Source organism: Bos indicus x Bos taurus, chromosome 4 (assembly GCF_003369695.1).
Source record: "Bos indicus x Bos taurus breed Angus x Brahman F1 hybrid chromosome 4, Bos_hybrid_MaternalHap_v2.0, whole genome shotgun sequence".
In the NCBI taxonomy this organism is placed as follows: Eukaryota; Metazoa; Chordata; class Mammalia; order Artiodactyla; family Bovidae; genus Bos; species Bos indicus x Bos taurus.
The window spans coordinates 86,460,185-86,483,587 of NC_040079.1; the positions used below are offsets into that span (position 1 = coordinate 86,460,185).

Sequence of the window (23,403 nt, forward strand, 5' to 3'; positions counted from 1 at the left end):
ATTCTAAATTCTTTGATGTGGATTAGATGATATATCTCATTACAGATCCCATACTCCAGCATCATCGAGAAGAATCAAACATCATTGGATCATCTCTGGGCAGTCCTGTCTCAGAAGACTCAAAAGATGTTGAGGATTTGGTACACTGTCATTAGGTAATTCTTAGAAACAAGCCATTCAGGCAAAGCCACACTGTTCATTATATCTCCAAAGAAACAGGAGCATCCCCCAAGAGGCTTAATTTACCATTCCTCTGGCTTTTGAATAGCTACAGTGCTCAAGCCACATACAGTGTTGCTGCTATGACTTTTTACCTCTTTAAATATATCATCTGAGGTCTAGTCTTACAACAGTATGTAGTTGAGTGGAGCACTAGGGTCTTAACTGCAGAGATCCCAGTTATTAGTGTTTCTTATCAGCAGGGAATTTCACTTTAGCAGAGAGAATTTTGAAATCGCCAAAGCTTAACTACTGTTTTAAAAGCAGTAATATTCATCTCTACAGATCAGACATGGCACTCTGTCCGGTCTCAAGTAGGCCTGTTTATATTTCAGAGAAGTCACATGCTCTAGAGCTTCCCAGTGACCTTCTGCACAGAGACATCGTCTAAGTAGTTTGAGACTTGAGGTGATTGTGTGGGGGTTATTTGGGTTTACCCATTGCTGGCAGTGGGAGCTGATTTGGGCTGGGTAATGAGAAGAGTATTAAAAGGGTTTAGAAAATTCACTACAGGTTTTTTTTTTGTTAATTACTTTTTAAAGGGAATATGGATGAGAGTAGTAAAACAAAATTCACCAGAAGCTAAGCATTTTCATCCCTCAGAACCCACTGTCACCAGTTTACAAAGTTAGCACTTTGAAGTAAAACTAAATGGGAAAGGAAGTACTAAGTTGCCTGTCCTGTACCATGACCTTTTATTACATGTTTTGCTATGTAAATTACCCAGGAAATAGCAGAGTTTGCCGTTCACTTAGTGCATTAACTGGTGGGGGTTTGATGTAACTTCTCCCTCTCAGGCAATTTAAAAACACAAAATTTGCTTCTTGAAACAAACCAAGAGTCATTCCTATACTAGAGAAGGTTAAGCCAAAATTAGCCTCTAGGGCTTTAATGAATATGACCCCTATAGAAAAAGTTAAAAAAAAAAAAAAAAAAACTTGTATAAATTATTTTATTTATTATTGTAATTAGATCTACACAATCAAAGTTGTCTTTTCACCGTCTGTGTTTTGTTAACGTGAAATTGTAGTTATAAGCAAAAGTTGGTTGCCTAGGGAACAATAATTGTATATTCAGTTTAACAGAAATAAAAGAATATTTGTCTTAAAATGCAAGATTGTTTGTTACATAGCCTTGCACCACGCCATTACTTTATATAAAAAATTTCAAAAGTGAAAATGATTTGTGCTTTAAGGGGTAATGTTTATGTGCAACATCGGTTCCTTAAAGAAAAAGCAAAGTGATTTAGGATATGTCTCCCCTGCAAGAGGGAATTTAGATTTACAATTAACATGAAAATCATGTATCAGACTTCTGCAGGAGACTCTTCAGCATACCTTATCCAGCTCTTATTCGAGTCCAAATATATTGCTTTGAAGAGACCTGGTGAGTGTATCTCTTGGCAGCCTCACTTTCCCACATCATGGAAGTACAGATTCGCACATATACATAACATGATGATAGAAAATAAGATATAGTAAATAAGGTTTCTAAATTTCGGTTCTAAATCTCCTTGTCGATACCAGTAGATCTAAAAGAAGAAGAATTAAATAGAAGTTTAAGTAATAGCATTGGGCTGAATATTAAAAATTTTAAATACAACTAATTCTTTTCCACAGGTTCATCCATATATACTTTTCCCCCTAAATGAGGCTAAGGCAGCCAGAATTTTATTCTTTGTAATTCAAGTGTACCAGCTGAGTTTATATCCAAAATCATACTTTATTCCTGCTTTCTCAGTTAACTTTGATCAATGTTTAAACCAAGAGTCCACCAATTGTTTGGCGAGTCATTCAAGAATATATATCTATCTTCTAGAGATATTTTAATTATTATGTTAGTAAAAGGTACAGCTTTTTAAAGTACTGGAAGGGAGGACAACTTTTAAATTCCTTTAACTGATTCAAATCGCCACCAAAACCGGAGCTTTGCACATGCATGCCTCTAGTTTAAGCTGTTAATAGATCACTGTCAGCCACTTCCGGCTCTAGGCTGGGAGTGGGAGAACAGTTCTGGGAGCTTTGTTCCCAGGCTCTCCAAGTCCGAGGGGCCACTCCTTCCCTCAGGCCAAAGGAACAAAACAGTCAGTGAATCTGAAGCTGGGAAATGTCCCCAGGTTTAATTTTAACTCAGATCTTATGTGAGTCAAAACAATTATGTTTAAGGGTTTTGAAGGGAAATGAAACAGCTGCCAATTAATGATGACTTGGCAAATACCCAGCTGAGGATTGGCTATTGTCTTTGTTTCTTTACCTAACAGAAAGGCTTCTTAGTATTATAAAAACTGAACATTCTTGTGAAAAACATACAACTGTAGCTTTAGGTTTCTCAAGAGGTTTTGGTGTTAATTACTTTCATTTGGGGAGATAATACTCAAAAGATTAAAATAGACTAGTTCTGTAATTATTAGAGGAGTAATAACATTTCCCAAAGACTGTTGGACTCTGTATGTAGTCCTTGAAGGAAGATGAATTAAATTAAATCACATCATATCTTTGGTGACCCAAGTCTTTTTTTTTTTTTTTTTTTTTTTTGGTATCAAGGGAACAGAGTTGCCTTTTAGGGTTACAAGGTTACAACTTTGGGATTTAGGAGAAAAGGAGACAAATTAAAAAAAAAATACCCTGGGATTTTAACAATGAGAATTGTGACATCCTTTGGGGGAGAGGAGTGGTGTATAATTAGAGACATCTTTTCATACAGATTTCCAGGCACTGCAACCATCAGTCCTCAAGGATACTGAATTTAAATTTTCAATAGTACTCACAAGTATGCAGGCAGTGATACTACTCAAAGAGATGCAGACAGCAAAAAATATATTCAACGGTTTTGGAGGTAGTTGAGGGAAAACAAAAGCACTGATCAGCGTTACCTGTATGGAAAGAAAGTATGTCAGGCCTCAGGAGTAATTCCAAGACTTGGTTAGACTACCATCTAGGCAAAGTAACATTATAACATGCTCCAAATGGTGAAATTTGTCTTCTGGAATGTTAATGTTTAATAAAATCTTTTCAATTGTGTTATTCCTTCTATTACTTCCACTTAATCTTCCCAACCTCCTCCTTTATGAAAGGAGACAAACCACCATGAAGCAATAAAACTAGCTAACCTCAAAATAAACCTCTTCATCAACAAAGATTAGAAAGCATTTAAACATCATTCCCCAGGATAAATGACTATACTGGGCAAAGTTCTAACCTTTTTGTTATTTTGAGTATACCAGCAAAAAAAAAAAAAATACCCAAAACTGTTTTTGCTTAACATGAAAAATACTAAAATATAGGTTTCTAATACCCTGTAGTTCTCTTTCTACCTTAAATATAATGTTACCCATTCTTTTATGAAGAAGTCATAGAAAGAGACTTAACTAAAATTCTCTTAGATTTAATAAAAATGTGCCAAAGAAAGGTCATTCTCAGACTGGGAAATGTAGCTTTGTTTTATTTGGACAGCACCAAGCTGTAGTATACAGAATGAGAAATTAAAAAGCCAAAGGATAATGAACATACTTTAGGAACAAAATAAATGTAAAGATACTAGCAGAGCTGTGGGTTACATACAGAAGGGAGTTACTAGTAGCCACTCACATACTACAAATTTATTAGGCAAACCCAGAAAACCAAGTTTATTTAACTTGTGCTATTTCACCTTCAACTAGGGGATGAGAGTGGAAATCAACTAGCTACTCCATTTATACCAAATGCAGTTTTATTCAAGTGTGAATAAGATTGAAAGCATTAATTTAACTACAATTGGAATGTTCCATATGTTCATGTACTGGCCCTTTAAGGTTTTTTTTTTTTTTTGAGAGTTGATTGCACTGCAGTATTAAGGTTTTCAAAACTTTGGCTAAGACCCTGGCTGACACACAAAGATACTTACTAGGATCAATAAAGATGTTAAGCTGCCAACAACTAAATTGATGATTCGATCCTGAAAAAGAGAGAGAATTTTTTAGCCATATGATAAACTCATGGCATTTTAGAAAGACACAATGCAGGACACTGAGAATGGAGAAAGCACCCTGCCCCTCTGAGCTTCAGACAAACAGCTGCCAGAAAAGCAGAGTGTACTGAGCCACCAGGGTAAAGAAAGGGGTTTGGGGAAGCTGGACAGCTGTGTAGAGAAAACTTCTTAAAGGGACATGGCATTTTTACATTAGGGCTTTTTGAAGATGGGAAAGGGAGGCTTACAAATAATCTACTTTTGCTGCTGGGAACAGTATGAGCAGAAGCAAAAGGGACAGGAACATGGGGTGGCCAGCCCAGACCCTTGGTGAAAACAGTCAGGAACCAGACTTAGATGATGTCTCTTCCCATCATGAGTTTCAACCTATTCGTGATACAGATGGTATCCTTGTTCATTAATCTTAAGAATCACCTGAATGAGGAGCTTGGGGTTTCTACCTATCGAGATCTCTTGTTATACCCATCCCTGCCCCAACCAACTCCAAAGAATGCTTTGAAAAACTGATCTAATCCAATCCTCATTTTACTGGTTAAGGTAAATTTTGGTTCAGTGAGTACAGTTAAACTATTTTCCTAAAGTCAGACAGCAAGTTAGAATCAACATGAAACAGGATATCGAAATCAGGGTCACTGGTTAGATGGTTTCAGTTAAAGGAACTGAAAAGTCAAGTAATATATAAAAATAGTATGTACTAATATGTATATTAGGTTGATAGCACTTATTCACAGACCTTACAGAACCAAGTGGTAAGGGTTTAAGACCTGATTAGGAAATACTACCTTATGACCAATGAGAATATCAAGTAACCTTAGTTTGGAAAAGTCAAAGCTGAAGTCTTTAAAGACTGTGTTGGTAACGTCTGAGCACTTTAAGATCAGCAGGATATGGAATATGAGCAGCCAATAAACAAAAGCTCCGAGATAGGAAGGGCACAGGAACTTGCACAGAGTTGTCTGCTTCTAAAGATAAGAACCCAAAGAAGAGTAGGGCAGGCAAAGCTGGGAGGGAAGCGTGGAACAAAGCCAAGTGTCCTCTCCAGGGCGTCTGACCTCACACTCCAGACCAAGGCCACTGCAATTTCATGTCACACAGAACAAAGGAAACGGAACTCCAGCTGGACCCTGACCCAACCTGAGGACTCGAACAGATCTTACCAGCTAGAGAAGACCACACTGCACACGCAAGAGTGAAACTAGAGCCTCTTGTCAGGAAAGTGACCCAGGGATAAAGCGCTGAGCACTAGTAGTCCTGCACAGGCAGATGTGTACTTAGCATAAAATGTGTTTACAGACAACCCATGTATGAGAACCCCACTGTTTCTGCCTTGTGAAAAAGTTTGAACTAAACTCTGGTCTATTCTAAGAAGTAAAGAATATTTGCTCCCATCTCCTTATAAACTCCAGGGATTCCTAAAGGTCTACATATGTCACAAGAGCTTTTGCCAACAGAAGCCACTGAAGAGGTTCAGGTGAGAGGCAGCCACCAAGAATCCCTATTCTCCAAATGGTACAGCAAGTTTGGCAACCAGGATCAAAACAGGGAGAAGAGGGGGTCTAATGGTGAACAGATGGCAACTATGCCAGAAGCTTTTGTGTATCTCCTAAAAAATCCCGGGATGAAAGGCTAGCATGACTATTTTACAAGTAGAAACACAAGCTCAGGGAAATTAAGAGATTGCTCCAAATCTCAGTACCAATAAGTAATGGAAACAGGATTCAATGCAACAGAGGAGATTCCATTTCTACTTTTCACAGAAACAGCAGTGTAGCATGTAACTGCTGGTCTAGACAAAGGTTGTTGTTGGTTAGTCACTCAGTTGTATCCAACTCTTTGTGACCTCGTGGACTATAGCCTGCCAGTTTCCTCTATCCATGGGATTGTCCAGACAAGAATATTGGAGTAGGTTGCCATTCCCTTCTCCAGGGGATCTTCCCAACCCAGGGATCCAACCCACATCTACTGCACTGGCAGGCAGATTCTTTACATCTGAGCCACCAGGGAATTCCTAGATAAAGATAGCAAGTTGCAAAGTACAAGCCTATTAGCAAAGTACAACAGTACTACAGTAAAGTGCTTATCTTTCAGGAATGATTTCCTCATAAGTGATTGTTTTAGACTAGTGAACTTAACCATAGAAGCCTAACTGGTTTCAGTCATTCATGAAAATACATCTAAACTTTAATGACTACTTCCCTATTTGCCTTCTAGACAATCTGTCTAGAATCCCAACTCATCTTCATGAATATCAGGTATTCAATCATTAAAATACAGTCTATCTGGGACTCAATGGACATGAGTTTGAGCAAACTTGGGAGATGGGGAAGGACAGGGAAACCTGGTGTGCTGCAGTCCATGGTGTCGCAAAGAGTCGGACACAACCGACTGAACAACTAGGACTCCCAAGATGGGACAAAGTATTTAGAATATGGCACAACTATTTCTCACAGTCTCCTTTCTCCAAGCCAAGGTCTTGGCCTCAGGCCTTCAGCTATTGAAGTAACCTTGAATGCAGGCCAAAGAAACAGCAGAGTTAGCTTTGGAAGACCTCCCACTTCAGTCTAAACTCTTGCTATGCAGAGTGCTCTGGCTCTGCAGCACTGATCTCACTTGAGAGCCTGTAAGAAATGTGGAATCTCAGGCCTTGCCCCAGACCTACTGAAACAGAATCTACATTTTAACAAGAGCCTCACATGATCTGTGTGCACAGCTGTAAAATTTAGAATCTAAACCATTTTGAACATTGCTAAGTTCAAATCTTTGGGTAGAGACCCTCCCTAAGCCCAGAGATGATTTTTCAGGACTTAAGCAGCTCCCCCCACCCCTCCCAGTCTCCAAAGATAGAACAATAGAGAATAATTAAATTGCCCTTAATTAGCATTTCAAAGGGCAGTGTTAGGGCTAATATGTTCCAAGTCAGAACAGAGTGCATGGAGAAAAGGGAGTATTACATTTAAATTTGCTGTTTATGGAATTAATTGAAATTCAGGTTATCTCCATATCAAAAGCTAGTTTCTATTAACTCAGCTACTCTATTTCTCACAAAAACTAGCTCTGTCTCTTCCTCAGTTTTATTATTGCTGTATTTCCATCTAACAAAACCATTCTCCCTACCAGATCTTTACACTTTATACCGTTACTTATTTTCACTCCCCAAGAAAGTTGAGCAGGATCAGAATCAGCCCTGATCTTTACCCACAGAGATGACAGGACAGGTTGTCTTCCCTTCCCTCAGGGGCTCCCCTCATGGCTCAGACAGTGAAGAATCTGCCTGCAATGCCAGAGAACTGGGTTCAATCCCTTTGTTGGGAAGATCCCCTGGAGGAGGGCATGGCAACCTACTGCAGTATTTTGCCTAGAGAATTCCCATGGATAGAGGAGTCTGGTGGGCTACAGTCCATGAGGCAGAGTCAGACACAACTGAGCGACCAAGCACAGCCCAGCACAGCCCTTCCTCAGACATCTACTCAGCAACAGGCCAAGAGACTGTCTTAACTCATATGTATGAATTTATGAGCACATAAACATAACAATATACAAACATACATAGTATAGTTTTGACTGGGACTCTGCATATATTGGGCTTCCCTGGTGTCTCAGTGGTAATGCAGGAGACAGGTTCGATCTCTGGGTCAGGAGGATCCCTTGGAGAAGGAAATGGCAACCCACTCCAGTATTCTTGCCTGGAGAATTCCATGGACAGAGGAGCCTGGCAGATTACAGTCTCTGGGGTCGCTCCAGAGTCGGATGAAGTTTAGTGACTAAACAACAACTGCGTATCTGCATATATTACCTCTTGTGTGCTCAGTCGTGTCAGACTCTTTGCAGACCCAAGAACTGTAGCCCACCAGGCTCCTCTGCCGAAGGAATTCTCCAGGCAAAAATAAATGGAGTAGGTCACCATGCCCTCCTCCAGGGAATCTTCCCAACCCAGGTATTGAACCCACGTCTCCTGCATCTCCTGCATTAGCAAGTGGATTCTTTACCACTGAGCCGCCAGGGAAACCCATATTCCCTCTTAAGTCATTTATTTATTCACTTAAACATTATCTCAGTTATCTCAATAAAGCTGGGAAAAAAGTGTCTTCTATGTTGTAGCTCAGGATGAAGGGACTCCACAGAGACCTGGGGAGAGCAAACGTCATGACGGGGAAGAAGCTGGGCTGCGATGCACAGGTGGAGACAGCAGCCCAAGTCCAAAAGAGGCTCATCTTCCTTTGAAATAATGTAGGAGAGAAAGATTGCTGTGGCTGCAGCGTCTGTACCTGGGGTGAGACAAGGTAGCTCTGTGCAGCAGTAAGGAATATGCTCTCTCCATTTACCAGTGGGGAACTGGGTTCAGTCACACCTGTTTGCCCAAGGTCATACTGCCAGGTAGTGGCGAAAGTCTCCTCCCCAAAGCTCTCTGCAAAATGCAAGGCTAACAAGCAATTCAAAAGGTCTAAGAATGCTTAGACATGTATGTGGTGGCCCTGAAATGAGAGTTGAGACCAACGTTCTCATCTCACTGACTAGCCAGATGGCTTCAAAAGGACCCTTTAACCCCTTTGGGTCTATCAAGTGAGAGGACTGGGCTGATATCTGATCCTTTCCAGTGTTAACCATTTATGGTTCTGGGTTATCAGCTTTAGACAGCACCCGGGCCAAAGGAGAAGGCATCCCTCAGCAGTCAAAAAGCACAGGAGCCCCCAGATTCCTTGCTCAGTCATCAGCCAGCATCCTGACACAAAACAGAGAACCCCAAATTCCCTTCAAGTGCTCAGGTGGTAAGGTTCTGGGAACATCCCAAATAACCAAAAGCCGGCCTTTGTCCTCAGCAACCCAAAACATCCTGCTCAGAATGCTGACAGGTAAAATCATGCTTCCATTGCCACAGGAATTTATGCTTTGCCTCATTCCAAAATGGACCTGAAGCCTGTGCTATCTTAGCAAAACGTTTCATAATCCATTCGAGCAACAATAAAAAAGTAAGGCAAAATTTCTAAAGCGATTTGGGGAGTAGAAAGGAGGAGCAAAAGGATTTACGAGAAAAAAAATCTGACTATGGGACTTCCCTGGTGGTCCGGTGGTTAGGACTCCAAGCTCTCACTGCCAAGGGCCCAGGTTCAATTCCTGGTCGGGGATCTAAGATTCCACAAGTCAAGTGGCACAGCCAAAATATATATATATATCTGAGTGAAGAAAACTTTTCTAAGTTCAAATGTTAGTTCTAAGATTCCAAGCAGCCCAGAAAGAAGTCCAGAGGATTTCAAAGCTCTCCCTGATGACGGTAAGCGCACTGCAGGATGAGAAGAGGCAAGCTTCTCCGGGATCTAAGGGGAGTGTTGCAGGGGTACCCAGATGCAGAAAGCACATCTTCACACATAATCAGTTCTCTTATTGACACGTATAAATAGCTGAAGGCATAACGTCCCCAGAAGAGTGAGCTGCGGGGTAAGAAGTGGGACGGCTGAAATGCCACACACCCAATTTAACTGCTCTTCCTTCACAGCTCAACTCAAACATCGCCTCCACTGTAACTCCCATCCAGACAGCTTCCTTGGGCACCCCTGAGGATGGGAGCTGTCCCTGCCTCAGGTCTCCCGGGTCACATGGTCCACATGTGACACTTCTGTATTTATTGCCTGTCACCTCCTCCATTAGGACTGGCAGTTTATTAACCATGGAGAAGGTAGCCTCGAGCCTGGCGCACTGCCGGCCAATTCCCTGTGAATGATGCTTAAAGAACAGAATCATCAATAGAAGTGGCTGATGGCATTTTCCTTACAGCCTCTCACCAGGAGAGGTCACTCAGCCAGGGCCTGACTTATCAGAAACCCCAGCTTCCAGTCGCTGCTGTAGGACAGACACACAGCCGCACCATAGAAGCCACAGGCTGGCCCTGCAGCCCACGAGGTGAGGCTCTCCCCAAATACGGGGGCCGAACCCTCATGCTGACTCCCGGGCCAGATGTCGGCAACCCTGTGGAAATGCCAGGAGTGAGCCTCGGGCACCTCCAGGTCCAGGCTTCCTAAGCCTAAGGATAAAAGCCTGGTCACTCATTTTCTGCCAGAGCAGCATGGCCCTGGTTTCACCGGCACGACAGCAACTGCTGCTCAGGAACTGCTCCACACGCCATGCTCCCTCGCACTCCCAGGGAGAAGCCACAGAAAGCCCCTTGAAGGCAAGGAAAACCCTGGATGGACAATGCCAGGAGAACATTCCCTGACATGCTCTGGAGGGAGGGGGTGGAGGAAGGGGGAGGCTAAGAATCCCACTTCTGTGTCACTTCCCCCTTTGCGACTCCACCCGAGTCCTCCTCAGACATCACCACAGGTGGCCCTACAGACGCCATCCCTCCCCAGGTGCGCTCCAGCTCCATCTTCACCCCTCACACCCACCGAAACCTGTTCCATGTGAGCCAGCCTGGACACAGAAAGTTCTCATGAGCCCCGGATCTCCCTTGCAGCCTCTGCCCTTCAACTTTCTACCCAACAGAGCCTGTGCCACCCACATACTCCTCCCAGGTTGGCTGGGCCAGGAAGAAGGCGGGACAGGGCACGTCCTGCTTCCCAAGCTGGAGAGAGAAGGCAATTTCAGTAATATCCTCTACTATGTTCTGAATGTTTGTGTCCCCCTAAAATTCATAGGTTGAAATCCTAATGGCTAATGTGACAACAGGAGGAGGCAGGGCCTCTGTGAGGTCCGTAAGTCACGAGGGTTGAGCCTTCGTGGATGGGGTACTGCATACGTCCTAAGTCGCTTCAGTCGTGTGTGACTCTTTGCGACCCTGTGGACTGTAGCCAGCCAGACTCCTCTCTGTCCATGGGATTTCCAGGCAAGAATGCTGGAATGGGTTGCCATTTCCTCCTCCAGTGGGTCTTCCTGACCCAGGGATCGAACTCCTGTGTCCTGTGTCTTGTGCATTGGCAGGCGGATTCTTTACCACTGAGCCATCTGGGAAGCAGGATAGACAAAAGCATCCTCTATTTTTAAGATGCATGTCCCTGGCAGTCTCATGCCAACTTCTTCCCTTCCTCTTCACAATTATTTCAGCACCTGCTCTGCCAAATCCCTCTTCTCCAACCCTCTCCTCCACTGCCCCTAAGCTTAGTCTTCATCTGCATCCACCAACTAGATCACTCCCAATCTGTGTCACCAAAGCCCTGACCAGACCATGCAATCAGCAGTTTGAGCATCCAGAGCCCCTCTGCTCTCGATGCTTTGACAATCCAGTCCTGAGTCACCCCCAGACCCCGCCAGTCACTTCCAGGCTCCGGGGCTAAGCCTTGCCGTGGAGCCTTTCAACAATCCTACCTGTAACTGTTTACTCGTCTGTCTTCTCCTCCACGCTGTAAGGCCTAGGAGGCTGAGGGCCACTTCCCCCTTGTTCACGGCCAGGCTCTGGGCCACTACCCATGGCTGACCTCCAGCTCCATGGTGCCCTCTCCAAACTGTGCACCCCTCCGTGGGCCAGTGCCCACCCAGAGGCAGGAGTAGCTCTGTCTAACTCGGACCAAGGCAAGCCATGTGGCTGTTGGAACTGCCATCACCCAGGGTGGAGAGAACGTTCTTCTACCTACAAAAGTGCACCCATGGGCAGGGATGCAGGTCATTTCCCTTTTATATACTCCTAGCATATATGAGATATTCAAATATTAGCTGAAAGAACAAACTAACTGGTTTACTACAAGTTCACATGTTTACAGCTGGGCCTTCGCTGATTTTCACGGCCTTTCATTTTGGGTTGATTGTCCCTCTCTCTAGGAAGCGGTTTGAAGCTCCACCTCATCTCAGGTTTACAATCTCACTCTTGAAGCCTGCCCATCAGCAGAGATCCTTATAAAAGACGCCAAGAGAAAGAGGACCCCCCTTTCCTCCAGCCTGAAGAGGACTGGGGGGCAGCTGGCTCCTCTGCCAATCCTGGTCTTGTTAGTTACCTCTATCCTTCTCTCTGGGCTGAATCTCTCGCTTGTGGAGTCCACCTCTAGCCCCCAAATCTCAACTCCTCCAACATAGGAAGAATCTTCTGTCCATCCTGCTCACCATTCTGATGTTCAGCATCCATTCTCCACCCTTTTTACATGCTAAGTGTGAGGAAGTCAGGAAGGAATTAAAACAGGGTAAGGGAAGAGTGATCAGGGTGGAGCTGGGGGGCTATTTTTAAAAAAGGAGGTCAAGGAATCCTCCTGTCTGAGCAGGGACCTTTTTAAGAAAAAGGAACAAGACACCCAAGGATCTAGGAGACGGGTACTGCAAACAAGGCAGTATAGCACTTGCAAGGGCCCGGAGGCAGGTGTGAGCTTGGAAACTGGAAAAGAAGGCCAGGATGACTGAAGCTGAGAAGAGAGGGAAGAACAAGGACTTGTGTAGCGCCTTTCTCTCCTCCATGTCGTGCACACATGCTCCATAAGCAAAGATACACTCTCGGGACTTCCCTGGCGGCCCAGTGGTTAAGAAGCCGCCTGCCAATGCAGAGGACGCAGATTCAATCCTAGTCAGGGAACTAAGATCCCACGTGCCGTAGGGCAACTAAGGCCACGTCCCACAGCTACTAAGCCTATGCACCACAGCCAAGACCCTGTGCAGCAAAAAGATAAAATAAAAAAAAAGGAAAGATACACTGTAGCACACAGCACACTCCCTGGGACACAGCATGCACACAACTATTGTATCAAAGCACACATTACAGCACACTCTCGACCACTGACAGCCTCCAGAAGGAAAGTGTGCGTCATATAGCTACTCCAAGTTCTAGAGTCTGCTCACAATGGGACACTCTGCTCCCTCCCCTTTCTGGCATTTTACTGCTCCCACCCCTTCAACGCGGCTGGACCTCCTGCTTGGGATTCCCAGTCACCTCCTCCTGTCAAATCTGACTCACGTTCCTGGGCCTAAAAATCAAAAGTCTCTTGTCCTGATGCCCCCAGTATAATAAATATCCCCTTCTTCCGTGCTCCGCGGAACTCTATGCCTCCTGTCATTACAGGGCTCCACCCCACGTCAGTCCTCCTAGCTCACAAGACCCTCAGGTCCTGGAAAAGCGATCATCTTTCCTTGTGAGGGAGAGAGGAGAAAGGTAATCCAGTCACCATGCATTAAACACACCAGGAGCCCAGACTTCCTCCCACTGATGAGGCCCGTGGGCCGCATCCTGCAATTCCGCGTGCAAAGGTTTACATTTCTCATCACAGCTCAGAGTCCTGATACCAGAAACAAAAGGCCAATTCTCAGAAATGATTTTCCTTTTCTTCTTCCAAGTCGCAGTGGAAACCATCTCGTCAGGAAAGCTGTAGCAGTGTCCCAGTCAGAAGCCCCAGGGGCAAACATGCAGGGACAGAGACACTGAGAGACCTGACATGTGGGAGGAGGTTTGGGTTTGGGGGAAGCAAGAAAAGTCAGGCACTGCCGGTGGGTCTCCTCGGAGCCCCCAGAGCTGCGTGGTCCTAAGGAGACAGGAGAGTCCCCCAAAGCTGTGGCCAGAGGCAACCAGCATCCCTGGGGTGAAGCCAGGGGCTAGACGGCCTCCCCAGATAACTCTGGGAAACGGGGAGCTCCGATCACAGGGGCTGCTGTCCCCAGGCTTCAGAGAAAACCACAGGGGCAGGGCCACGTGAGGAAAGCTTACGAGACTCACACACACCCACACTCGCCAACTCTCATGCTCTGAGCCCAGTCTCAAACACACCAGGGCCTCTGCAGCTGCCTATAGCTCTGAACGCCCACTTCTGCCTCAGGCCCTTCTAGAGAAGGCAGACATTATGGATGCCTTGAAACACGTCCCCTATTTCACAGACTCACATTCTGAAGCATCTTTCACTTGTGAATATTTCTGTGATATCCTTCCTGCCAGATTCTCCTCACAGTGAGGCATACTTGAAATATATTATTTTCATTGAAGCATCACTTAGGGAAATGAGATCACAGTAAAAATAGAAAACAAACCTACTCCACATGTTTAGGGGACAAAATGATCCCTAGCACTGGTACCATAGGAAGTGCTGCTGCTGCTGCTGCTAAGTCGTTTCAGTCGAGTCCGACTCGGTGCTAAAAAACAGAAGAAGAAAAAAAAAAAAGGATCTAGCACTTCCTATCTATCTAGTGCTAGATCCATTCTTTTCTTCTTCTTCTTCTTCTGTTTTTTTAGCCTCACCACACAGCATGTGGGATCTTATTTCCCAGATCACTGATGGAACCTGTACCCACCCCACCAAGAATTGGAAGCATGGAGTCCAAACCACTGGACCGCCAAGGAAGTCCCAGAAATGCCAGGTCTTGATGTGCTCTGACCTTCAGAACTGGGAGACCAAGAACAAGGGCTAGGACGTCAGGATCATGACAGACCCAATATCTGTGTTTTCCCCTGCCTCATGCCTGCCTATGATCGCAGGTACATCATGGAACACTGAAGCCAAAGTTTCCGTATTTATACAACAGTCTAACATGCGGGGAATCCCATAAAGATTCAGATATATTACAGTAAAGCCCTAGAACAGAGTTACATTTACAAGCATCAGTAAACGGCTGCTCACATGCTATTAGTATTATTTCCACCACGTCTAATGGGCTGTCATTCACCAATGGGATTAGGTTCTCAGAGATGAGTGGGCGTTGAGTAGGCCACAGAGCCTGGCCCCCCTTTCAAGAGCAGCCCAATTTCAAATGCATTCCATCATCCCCACCGGGACACTTAAGTTTGTCAACCCAAGTGTCTCCATGGCAGCCCCAAAAATATGGTCATTATGGGTGCTTAGTCATTCAGTCATGTCCAACTCTTTGTGACCCCGTGGACTATAGCCTGACAGGCTCCTCTGTCTATGGAATTTTCCAGGCAAGAATACTGTAATGGGTTGCCATTTCCTGCTGCAAGGGATCTTCCAGGCCCAGGAATCAAACCCACATCTTGTGTGTCTCCTGCATTGGCAGGTGGGTTCTTTACCACTGAGCCACCAGGGAAGCCCCATGGTCATTATACCTACACACAAACTATGGCCTGAACCTAAGGAAAAAAAAAAAAGACTAATTTAGTAGACCCAGTCTGTTACCACAGAGCTGCGAAAACCTTGTCTACAGAAGGAAAAACACAAGCAAACCACCAGCTTCTGAGAGACCAGGCCTCAGTTTAAGTTTTTACACAGTATTGTATTATGTTTATGGGCTCTTTGCTCAAGCTCAGCAAGGAGAGGGGAGAGTGATGCCCTTAACTGCACAACAGCCTGTTGGTACCCAGCACCCCAGGTTTCTGAACACCAGCCCCCACCTTCTGCTGATGTTCAGGAGGTCCCAAGAAAGTAGGTTACTTTTTGGTGATGCTAGATGCTCACCTCACTTAAAACTTAACATACCTAAGAACATAACAAGAAGCAGACATAGATACAGAGAACAAACTAGCGCTTACCAGTGGGGAAAGGGAAGGAAGGAGGGGCTCGACAGGAGTAGGGGATGAAGAGGCACAAACTATTAGGTATAAAATAAGGGATGCAGTGTAAAACATGGGGAATATAGCAAATATTTTACAATTACTATTAATAGAATATAACCTTTAAAACTAAATTTCGGGACTTCCCTGGTGGTCCAGTGGCTAAGACTCCGCACACCCAATGCAGCGGGGCCGGAGCTCAAACCCTGATCACAGAACTAGATCCTGTATGCTGCAACTAAGACCTTGCACAGCCAAATAAGTTAATATTTTTTAAAAAAACAAATAAAAATTGTAAATCTCTCTATTGCATACCTGCAACTCACATAATATTGCACATCAACTATACTTCATCAACAGCAAAAAAATACATAAAATCCAGGACTAGGTAAGGCATTGTGCCAAGTGCTAAAAAGGCTGGAGAAATAAAGCAATCGGCTGCTACCCTCAAGGAGTGTAGACTCTGGCCGGGAAGGCAAGACATATATGAACCCCTCACAGCACAAGCAGTGAATACCAGGAGGCATCTCTGACCACTAGGCTCGTAGGATGTAGGCTGGGCAGAAAGGAAGGCTCTAAGGTGGGAAATCAGACTAACCAGGATTCAGGTATTTGGAGACGAGAGTGTGCAACAGAAAGTAGAAGAGCATTTACCGGGAGCAAGAAGGCAGCTCGTGCACAGAAAGAGGCCCAAGGAGAGGGCTCAGCCCAGACTGGGCATCGCAGAGCACAGTTAAGACCAGGGCTGTCAGCCTCCTTGCGCACCAGCATCCTTGGAAGAGCTTTCTCAACATACAATCTCCTGAGCCCATTGCTCAGAAACTTCCCAGTCCTGGCATCTATCATCTGGAACCATCTCTCTAACACAAGCAATGGCAACTAAAGTGGTTTGGCAGGCTGGGAGAGAGCCACAGGGACAACGGATCCGTCCTGGGAGAGACTAGCTCCACTTTGAGGGAGAATCAGGGTGCGCTCAGAGAATCTCAGAGAATCACCCGGAGGGAGGCTGTGTCAAAGGCAAGAGTCGAGAGGCCCTGGGGCTCTGGGCAGGGGAAGGGGCGGCAGGCAGACCCAACACTCCTAACCACAGCTTTGTCCTTAAGGAAGCAGCAACCCTCACCCCCACCCCGCAAAAGGCAAGAAGTAGCACTCTAACCTTAACACAATTATTTGCAAAGTCAAATGCTCCAAGTCTGAACTGGCTGAATTCAACTAAAGGTCATCAAAAGACCTGTTTTTCACTTTTTGTTTTTTTGTCTTCTTTTGTAGGGAGGGGAGGTAAGGATTCAGGAATATGCAATAGAACATGAAACTTTTTGCCTTTGGTACCAAAGATCTGAGCCTCGGGACCCACTAACTTGCTCCCTCCATGGAGAGACCCTCCATATTATAAGTCCAGTGTATGCGCCTTCCTCCAGTGTCGCTCACTCTTCTTACATCACATCCACGTAGGAACAAAGGGACAGAATGGTCACCACCCTTCTTAGAGGATGAATCAATTATTATTAGTGAAAAACAACAGAAGAGGCTGGTCCAGGAACTGGCTTTCATTGCATTCCATGGAGGGAATGCAGCTAATTTCAGTAATATACTTTACTTCCATACATCTAAAATACTGTCATTTCAGTACGTACTCAGTATGAAAAGTGGAGAGATTTTTACACCTTTTTTTTGTACTAAGCCTTTGTAATCCAGTGTGTATTTTCACTTACCCCTCCCTGCCACCAGGAGGTGGAACCCCTGCCACCCTCCCACCCCGGCCCACTGCACTGGCTGTGGGAGGCGGGTTTACCTTCCACCCCAGACAGAACCACCCTCCTTCTTCCCCTAGGGTCACCAATCCACTGGCTAAAATGGATTTCGGATGATTCTGCAGCCAGCTAGCAAATCAGGAAATCAACATCAACTCACAAGCCCTGAGGATAACTCAAAGCATTTCATTACCCAGACAGAAAGATGGCCCAAAGGAAACTTTTACAGGCAGCTGTGGACAAGAGAGGGACAAATATCTCCAGGGTATAGTTCACGCGAGGAAGGGAGGAGCAAGGAATAGATTTCTAGAGTGACATTTCCTGAAGGGAGTTCTGTAGACACTCCGTTCAAATCTGCTGCGGGTGGAGGCACGCAGGGTAAGACTCCAGAGTAAGGCATTGATTGTGCCAGTGGTCAGAGGTCAGCCACCAAAAGAGCACCACGTACCATCCCCCTTCTCCAACCAGACTCCCAGTGAAAATGAGCACATTAAAGGTTCTGACAAGTCCCGCAGTAAAGAAAAATGTTTCACAAACGTGACTATGGAGCTGCTAGGACTAAAAATTCACTTGCTTTAGAACTGCACTGTCTGACGTACCAGCTCTGTGTGATTACTGAGCACCTGAAACGAAGCTAGTCCAAACTGAGATGGGCTCTAAGTGAAAATGCACACTGGATTACGAAGGCTTAGTACAAAAAAAATGATGTAAAAATCTCTCCACTTTACATATTGAGTACGTACTGAAATGACAGTATTTCAGATGTATGGAAATAAAGTATATTACTGAAATTAACTGCATCTGTTTACACTTTTAAATATATGGCTATTAGGATATTTAAAATCTCATACATGCTTCACCTTATATTTCTATTGGGGTAGTGCTCAAAATTCAGAAAATGCTAAGCAACAGCACATGCTCTGAAACCTCAGACACATCATATTATCATATCATTTGTGCCACATTTGTTTTTTCCCTGAAAGAGATGTACTGCATCCCAGAACTGGGGATGAAATAAAAACAGATGAGAAATGCACCTGGATATTCAGACCAGGGTGGGTAAGACAGCCCACCTAGCAATATAAAGTTCCAAAGGTATCAAGGAATGACTATCGCAGCTTTTGTCTATTATCCCTTAGACATTTACGTAACAACAGAGAACTCTTTTGCTTTGCCATTCACTCCAAGGCTGTATCTATAAAGTTATTGCTAAACATCATGCTAACAACTGAATAAATCCGGGGTTTGGTAACTGAAAACAGTACGTAAAGACAGAAGTTCCTTTAGGGACTGCCCACGCGGGCACTGCTCCAGACCTGCTGGGTCGTGTATTTCTCGTAATACGGCAGATTCTAGTATCTTTCACTTACTCCATGACTTTGGGCATATAAATCCACCTATTTCCTGTGAAAGGGCCAAGTACGTGAATGCCCACAGTGGTTCCTGGAGCATGTGACCCAGACTGCGAAACTCAACATTTACTGTCCTAGTCAACTCGTGAAACATTGCCAGAGGAGAACCAGTTGTGTGACTGAACTCATAGCCTGCTTTGTAGTTCAGCTTCCCTGCTTGTGAAAGGAGTGACAACATCCATCACACAAAGGAACTGGGGGATCAAACAGGGTGACGCTGGATGCAAAGCATGCTGCCTGGCATGGAGGAAACACCACTTCCCTCCTGACTCTGCTCTGTGGGCTTCAGTCATCTTGGCCATAGAGTTAGAGACTGGACCTCAACCTCTGGGCCTTTCTAGACTTAAAAGTAAGAGCCTGTCTGTGGTCAGTCAGTAAAAGGCAATGAAGAGGACTAAAAGCTCAGAAGATCTGTCAGACTAGGACAGGAAGTGGGCTTTCCCCTTTCTGGATTTTTCACTCAAAGGCAACAGTTCATTAATGAACTGGCTGTTGCGTCCAGTTTCCAGGGAATCGCTGGGAGCAAACTCACACAGCAGCCATCAGCAGTTTCCCAAGGTCCTCAGGAAGCCACCCGGCTCCAGCAGTGACCACCATCCATGGGAATGGCTCCACTGTAACATGTCCTGTCCTTTCACTACTGAGGCCATCCTGTGCCCTGCTCACTCACGTCCCCAATAAATCATTTGCCGTCATTAAAGACAGATGCCTCTTCTTCCTCAGATACGACAATTTATATGAAACATGATGTTTCTTCCTATCCTAAGACCAAAGTCTCTCTCCTTTCTCCATTCTGTGTAATTTCTGTATGTCCAATCACCCTGTCAGCCCTACAGAAGAAGCTAAAGGGAGGAATTCTGAGAGATCTGGAAATATATATTATTCATAATTTTTTTTTTCTCTGAGAAGCTGATTCTACTGTTATGAGGTCTAAAACTGCCTAAGTAATGCTGGGAGTATACACTCTTGGATTGAATACATCTGTGATAAACAGAGATATATTTGGAATAGTCAAATTCTTGGATGGATTTCAAATGGATCATAGGCAATAGAGAAACATAGTCATTGACTACTTAGGCCCAAGTGAGTCAGAAAACATCACTATTTCTAAGTGTCCCTACAAATCAATACGTCCCTTATCGATTCACGTATATCAGTATTAAGGGGCTAAAGGAGGTCAGAGGTCTGCATCACCAGAACCCCACAATCCCTTGTGCACCAAGGTACGCGGAAGAGAGACTGAACCTCTTCATTCTCAGGCCAGCTGGGCAGCCACTGGGTAGTCCAGTGGCTAAAACTCTGCCGCTCCCAATGCAGGAGACCTAGGTTTTGTGGCTAAGACTCTGTGCTCCCAATGCAGGAAGCCTAGGTTTGATCCCTCGTCAGGAAACTGGATCCCACATGCCCCAACTAAGAGTTTACATGCCACAACTAAGGATCCTGTGAGCTTCAACTAAGACCCTGCACAGCCAAATAAACAAATATTTCTATAAAAAGGAGCGGGGGGTAATCTGATCCCTTCAAGCAGTCAGCTGCCTCTACTCTCCAGGCCCCAAATCCTCTTCCGGTCAACTCCCAATGTAGGAGCCTTCATATTTGAAAGCTGAAGGCTACCAAATGCTCAGAATGGAGAATCTATCCTCTAAGATCTTCCCAAGCTTCACAGAGGGACCACTTTCTCCCCTGTCCCCCAGTATGCCCCCTCTATGCCCTGTCATAGCACAGATCCAGCTGCCTCACGTGTGCTTACATATTTCCCCCATCTACTTGGGTTCCTTGGACCCCACCCCGCCACCCCCCAGGCCTATCACAATACTGTTAGCAGATAGGAATTCCATGGCAGTCCAATGGTTGACTCCTCAGTGATGAGAGAGAGCCTGAGTTCAATGCCTGGTCAGGGAACTAAGATCCCACAAGCCATTCGGCCAAAAAGAAAAGAAAAACAATATTAGCAGAAATAGGAATATCTACTGGATTCTGGGATTATACAAAAGCCACACAATAAACGAAGCATCTTCCTATACATCAAGCTTAAAACATTTTCTCGTAAAGACACTTTGAGAAGAGAAAGCAAAATCCACAGGGAGGTAAAAAAAAAAAAAACCAAGTAGTGGTCTCCTGGCAGACTGGAAGCTTCCAAATTCAGGGTCATGCCCCAGGTTGTCGGCTGGACAAGCTTTCTGTCCTTTCTGCTAAAGAGGTCCCTGCCTGAGCAGAGAAACCCAGGAAGCTCTGGACTCCATATGTGCCCTACTTTCTATGAGAGCCTGAGAGTACTTTGTCAGGGGTCAAAGATCACCATGTCACTTTCTAACTAAAAAAAAAAAAAAAACAAACAAAAACAGGCTAATCTTGCCCAAACAACTCAGAAATTTAATGCTGGGGACAGGAAAAGAACTCTCTTCTACTGGCCCAGGACATCACAGGATTAGCTTGTAAGAGAACATTATACTTTTTAAAAGCCTGAAATAGGGCACTAGAACGTGTATGGGTCTGAGACTCTTTGATCACTTCCTGGAATGGAGCCCCATCAAAGGAACCCTAATTTCATGCCTCCACTCTTTTTCCCTGCTTGGTTGCCTCAGCAGTAAACCCTTAAGGGCTCTAGATAAACACAAATCACAAGCACCACTCTTGGGCCCTTACGGAAGCCTCAGAAGCCTCTTGAAAGTCAGCACGCCAGGTGGACAAGCGGATGTGCAAACACCCTGACCACCCGGCTGGGAGGCGAGGCAGAGAGCGGGCTTCCGCACTCCCGTTTAGGGCCCCTAACAGCCCAGAACTTTCTGAACTTTTCTCCACCCTCAATCTTCAAAGGCTCTTGGCCAACCCTGTCCCAGACAGGGAGCCGAGGGGCAAGGCAAGTATCCTGAGAAGGATGAAGGGGGATCTCGCTGCAAGTTCCCTCCAGGGGCCGCAGAAGGACCCAGCAGGGCTCCGGGTCCCAGGGGCGGGGAGTTGGACAGACGCGCCACTCAGGCCCCGCGTCCGGGGCCGCACTCACCTTGGCAGATGTCTCTCCAAACAGAGGTCTGTTGTCCAGGCCACTTGTGCCGTACGTCCTAGTGGAAAAGTCCTCCATTTTAGGGTTTCTTCACTGTCCCCGAGCCACTCCAAGCCGAGCCAGCATTGCCTCCCGGAGTCCCGGGTCTACGACTCGCGGCGCCGCCGGTCACAGGGCGCTCATTGCCGAAGCCCAGAGAGGCCGGAGTCCCGGCGGCGGGGGTGGGCGCTCAGACCCGCGGGACGAGGCCGCTCTGCCGGAGCCTCGCTCCCCTCCTCATCGTGAGCAGCTGCCTCAGGAAGTGAAAGGAAACAACACCGCTCGGCCGTCCCGCCCGGTCGCTCCCGCTTCCCCCAATCTCAGCGCCCCGGGCCGCCCGGCTGTCTCCGCAGCTTGGGATGCAAATCGGCTTGGCCGGGGCTCCCCGCTTCCCCGCCCTCGCCGCTCCGCTCCGTGACACGACCATTCCCGAGCTTTCTAAATGTTCTGGTGAGCACGGATCCCTCCACGCTCGAAGGCGGGGAAAAGTTTTCCCGGGAGAAGGCATTACCAGCCCTCCGCACCGCTCCGCCCCTCTCGCCCCCGCGGCCAGCGGCCGAAGTAGTGAAGCTGCGGGAGCAAAGCCCAGCGGTCCGCCCGCCCCTCCCGCGGCGTTGCGGGATCAGGTCGCGACCGCGCGGAGCAGCTCGGGTCCCCGCTCAGGTGTTGCCGGCACCCGTGGGCCGGCGCGCGCTTGCGGCGTAAGAAGGGGATCCTGCCTCGGCCCCGCACCGACGGGCCACCCTCCCGGAGCCGCCCCGCGCCCGCAGGCCAAACCTCGGCGTCTCCAGCCGCACGCACGCTCGGGAGCCCTGGCTGCACTGGAGGGCGCGGGTCCCGATCCACGCCGGTGCGGGGATGCGGTGCCAGGAGTCGGGGAGAGAGAGACCTTCCGCGCGGGCGGCGAGAGTGTGCTGTGCGGCGGGTCCCCGGTCCCCTCCCACGGCCGGGACCCGCGGCCACTGTCGCAAACCGACTCGGCCCGCCCAGGCCGCGTCACGGCCGAGGCCACCAATCCCGCACGCCGGGGCGCCGCATTGGCTACGGAGCTTTATTTCTAGAGGTGCCAGTTTATTCCCCGCGAGGCAGCCGATCTCCCGGCTCCCCGCTTTCTCTGGCTCCTAGTAATTAGCGCTTGCGCGACCCACGTGGGCAGAGCACTCTCGGGAAGATAGCCTCGCATTGGGCTGAAAGCTTCTTAAAAACAACCAGCCTGCTTTAACCACCCCAGTCTTTGCACCACTAGGATGGAAAGGGAGTGGTTGATAAATTAGTTGTTTATCATGTTTGTGTGTTTGTCTGGTTTGTTCTGTGATAGAGAACCTATGTCTTGGACAGAGACGGTCAAGAGGTAATCCGTGCTTAGGTATTTCTTCGATTTGTCCACTCATTCTGCTGGTGATGATTCTGAGAAGCATATGTGTATCCACAGAGGAAAAATGCATCGTATGTCAACCTCTTCGGGTTTGAAGCTGGAGAACCTGAGGTGGACAGGCACCATAGGCAACCCAGCGTCACTCTGCATTTGGGAGCCTTTGAAAGTATTAGGGAACAAATGCAACCACGCTAGGTAACCCGGACACTACAGCTCCTACACTGAAGAGAGCTGTGACT

The 23,403-nt window shown here is 46.4% G+C and overlaps 2 protein-coding genes across 11 annotated transcripts in view; one reads left to right on the plus strand and one right to left on the minus strand.

Annotated features, from left to right (window-relative positions):
- The window catches only part of DMTF1 (cyclin D binding myb like transcription factor 1), a 50,140-nt gene extending 48,811 nt beyond the window's left edge, over window positions 1-1,329 (plus strand). For all 8 annotated transcript variants that reach the window (XM_027539855.1, XM_027539848.1, XM_027539853.1 and 5 more), the window contains one exon: window positions 46-1,329. In XM_027539855.1, coding sequence (XP_027395656.1) covers window positions 46-155 — 110 coding nt within the window. In that variant the 3' untranslated portion in view covers window positions 156-1,329. The remainder of the gene's footprint in view (window positions 1-45) is intronic.
- On the minus strand, window positions 1,156-22,767 carry TMEM243 (transmembrane protein 243). 3 transcript variants are annotated; one of them, XM_027539856.1, is made up of 5 exons: window positions 22,567-22,767; window positions 21,751-22,039; window positions 4,102-4,152; window positions 2,987-3,091; window positions 1,156-1,750 (listed from the first exon to the last, which is right to left on the minus strand). In XM_027539856.1, the coding sequence occupies exons 2-5, from the start codon at window positions 21,826-21,828 to the stop codon at window positions 1,628-1,630; spliced, it is 357 nt and encodes a 118-aa protein (XP_027395657.1). In that variant the 5' UTR covers window positions 21,829-22,039; window positions 22,567-22,767; the 3' UTR covers window positions 1,156-1,627. The 3 variants fall into 3 exon arrangements, with proteins under 3 accessions (XP_027395657.1, XP_027395659.1, XP_027395658.1); XM_027539858.1 differs by having other exon boundaries at window positions 21,751-22,043; XM_027539857.1 differs by lacking the exon at window positions 22,567-22,767 and having other exon boundaries at window positions 21,751-22,519.
- Between the last annotated feature and the right edge of the window lie 636 nt (window positions 22,768-23,403).

Bases quoted from the DNA above. Each gene is read 5' to 3' on its own strand.
- TMEM243 (XM_027539856.1), bottom strand. From the start codon at position 21,828: ATGGAGGACTTTTCCACTAGGACGTACGGCACAAGTGGCCTGGACAAC. The intron at 3,092-4,101 runs GTAAGTATCTTT...CTTTCCATACAG, and splicing joins TAACATCTTTATTGATCCTA to GTAACGCTGATCAGTGCTTT. The intron at 1,751-2,986 runs GTGAGTACTATT...TTCTTCTTTTAG, and splicing joins GTATCACTGCCTGCATACTT to ATCTACTGGTATCGACAAGG.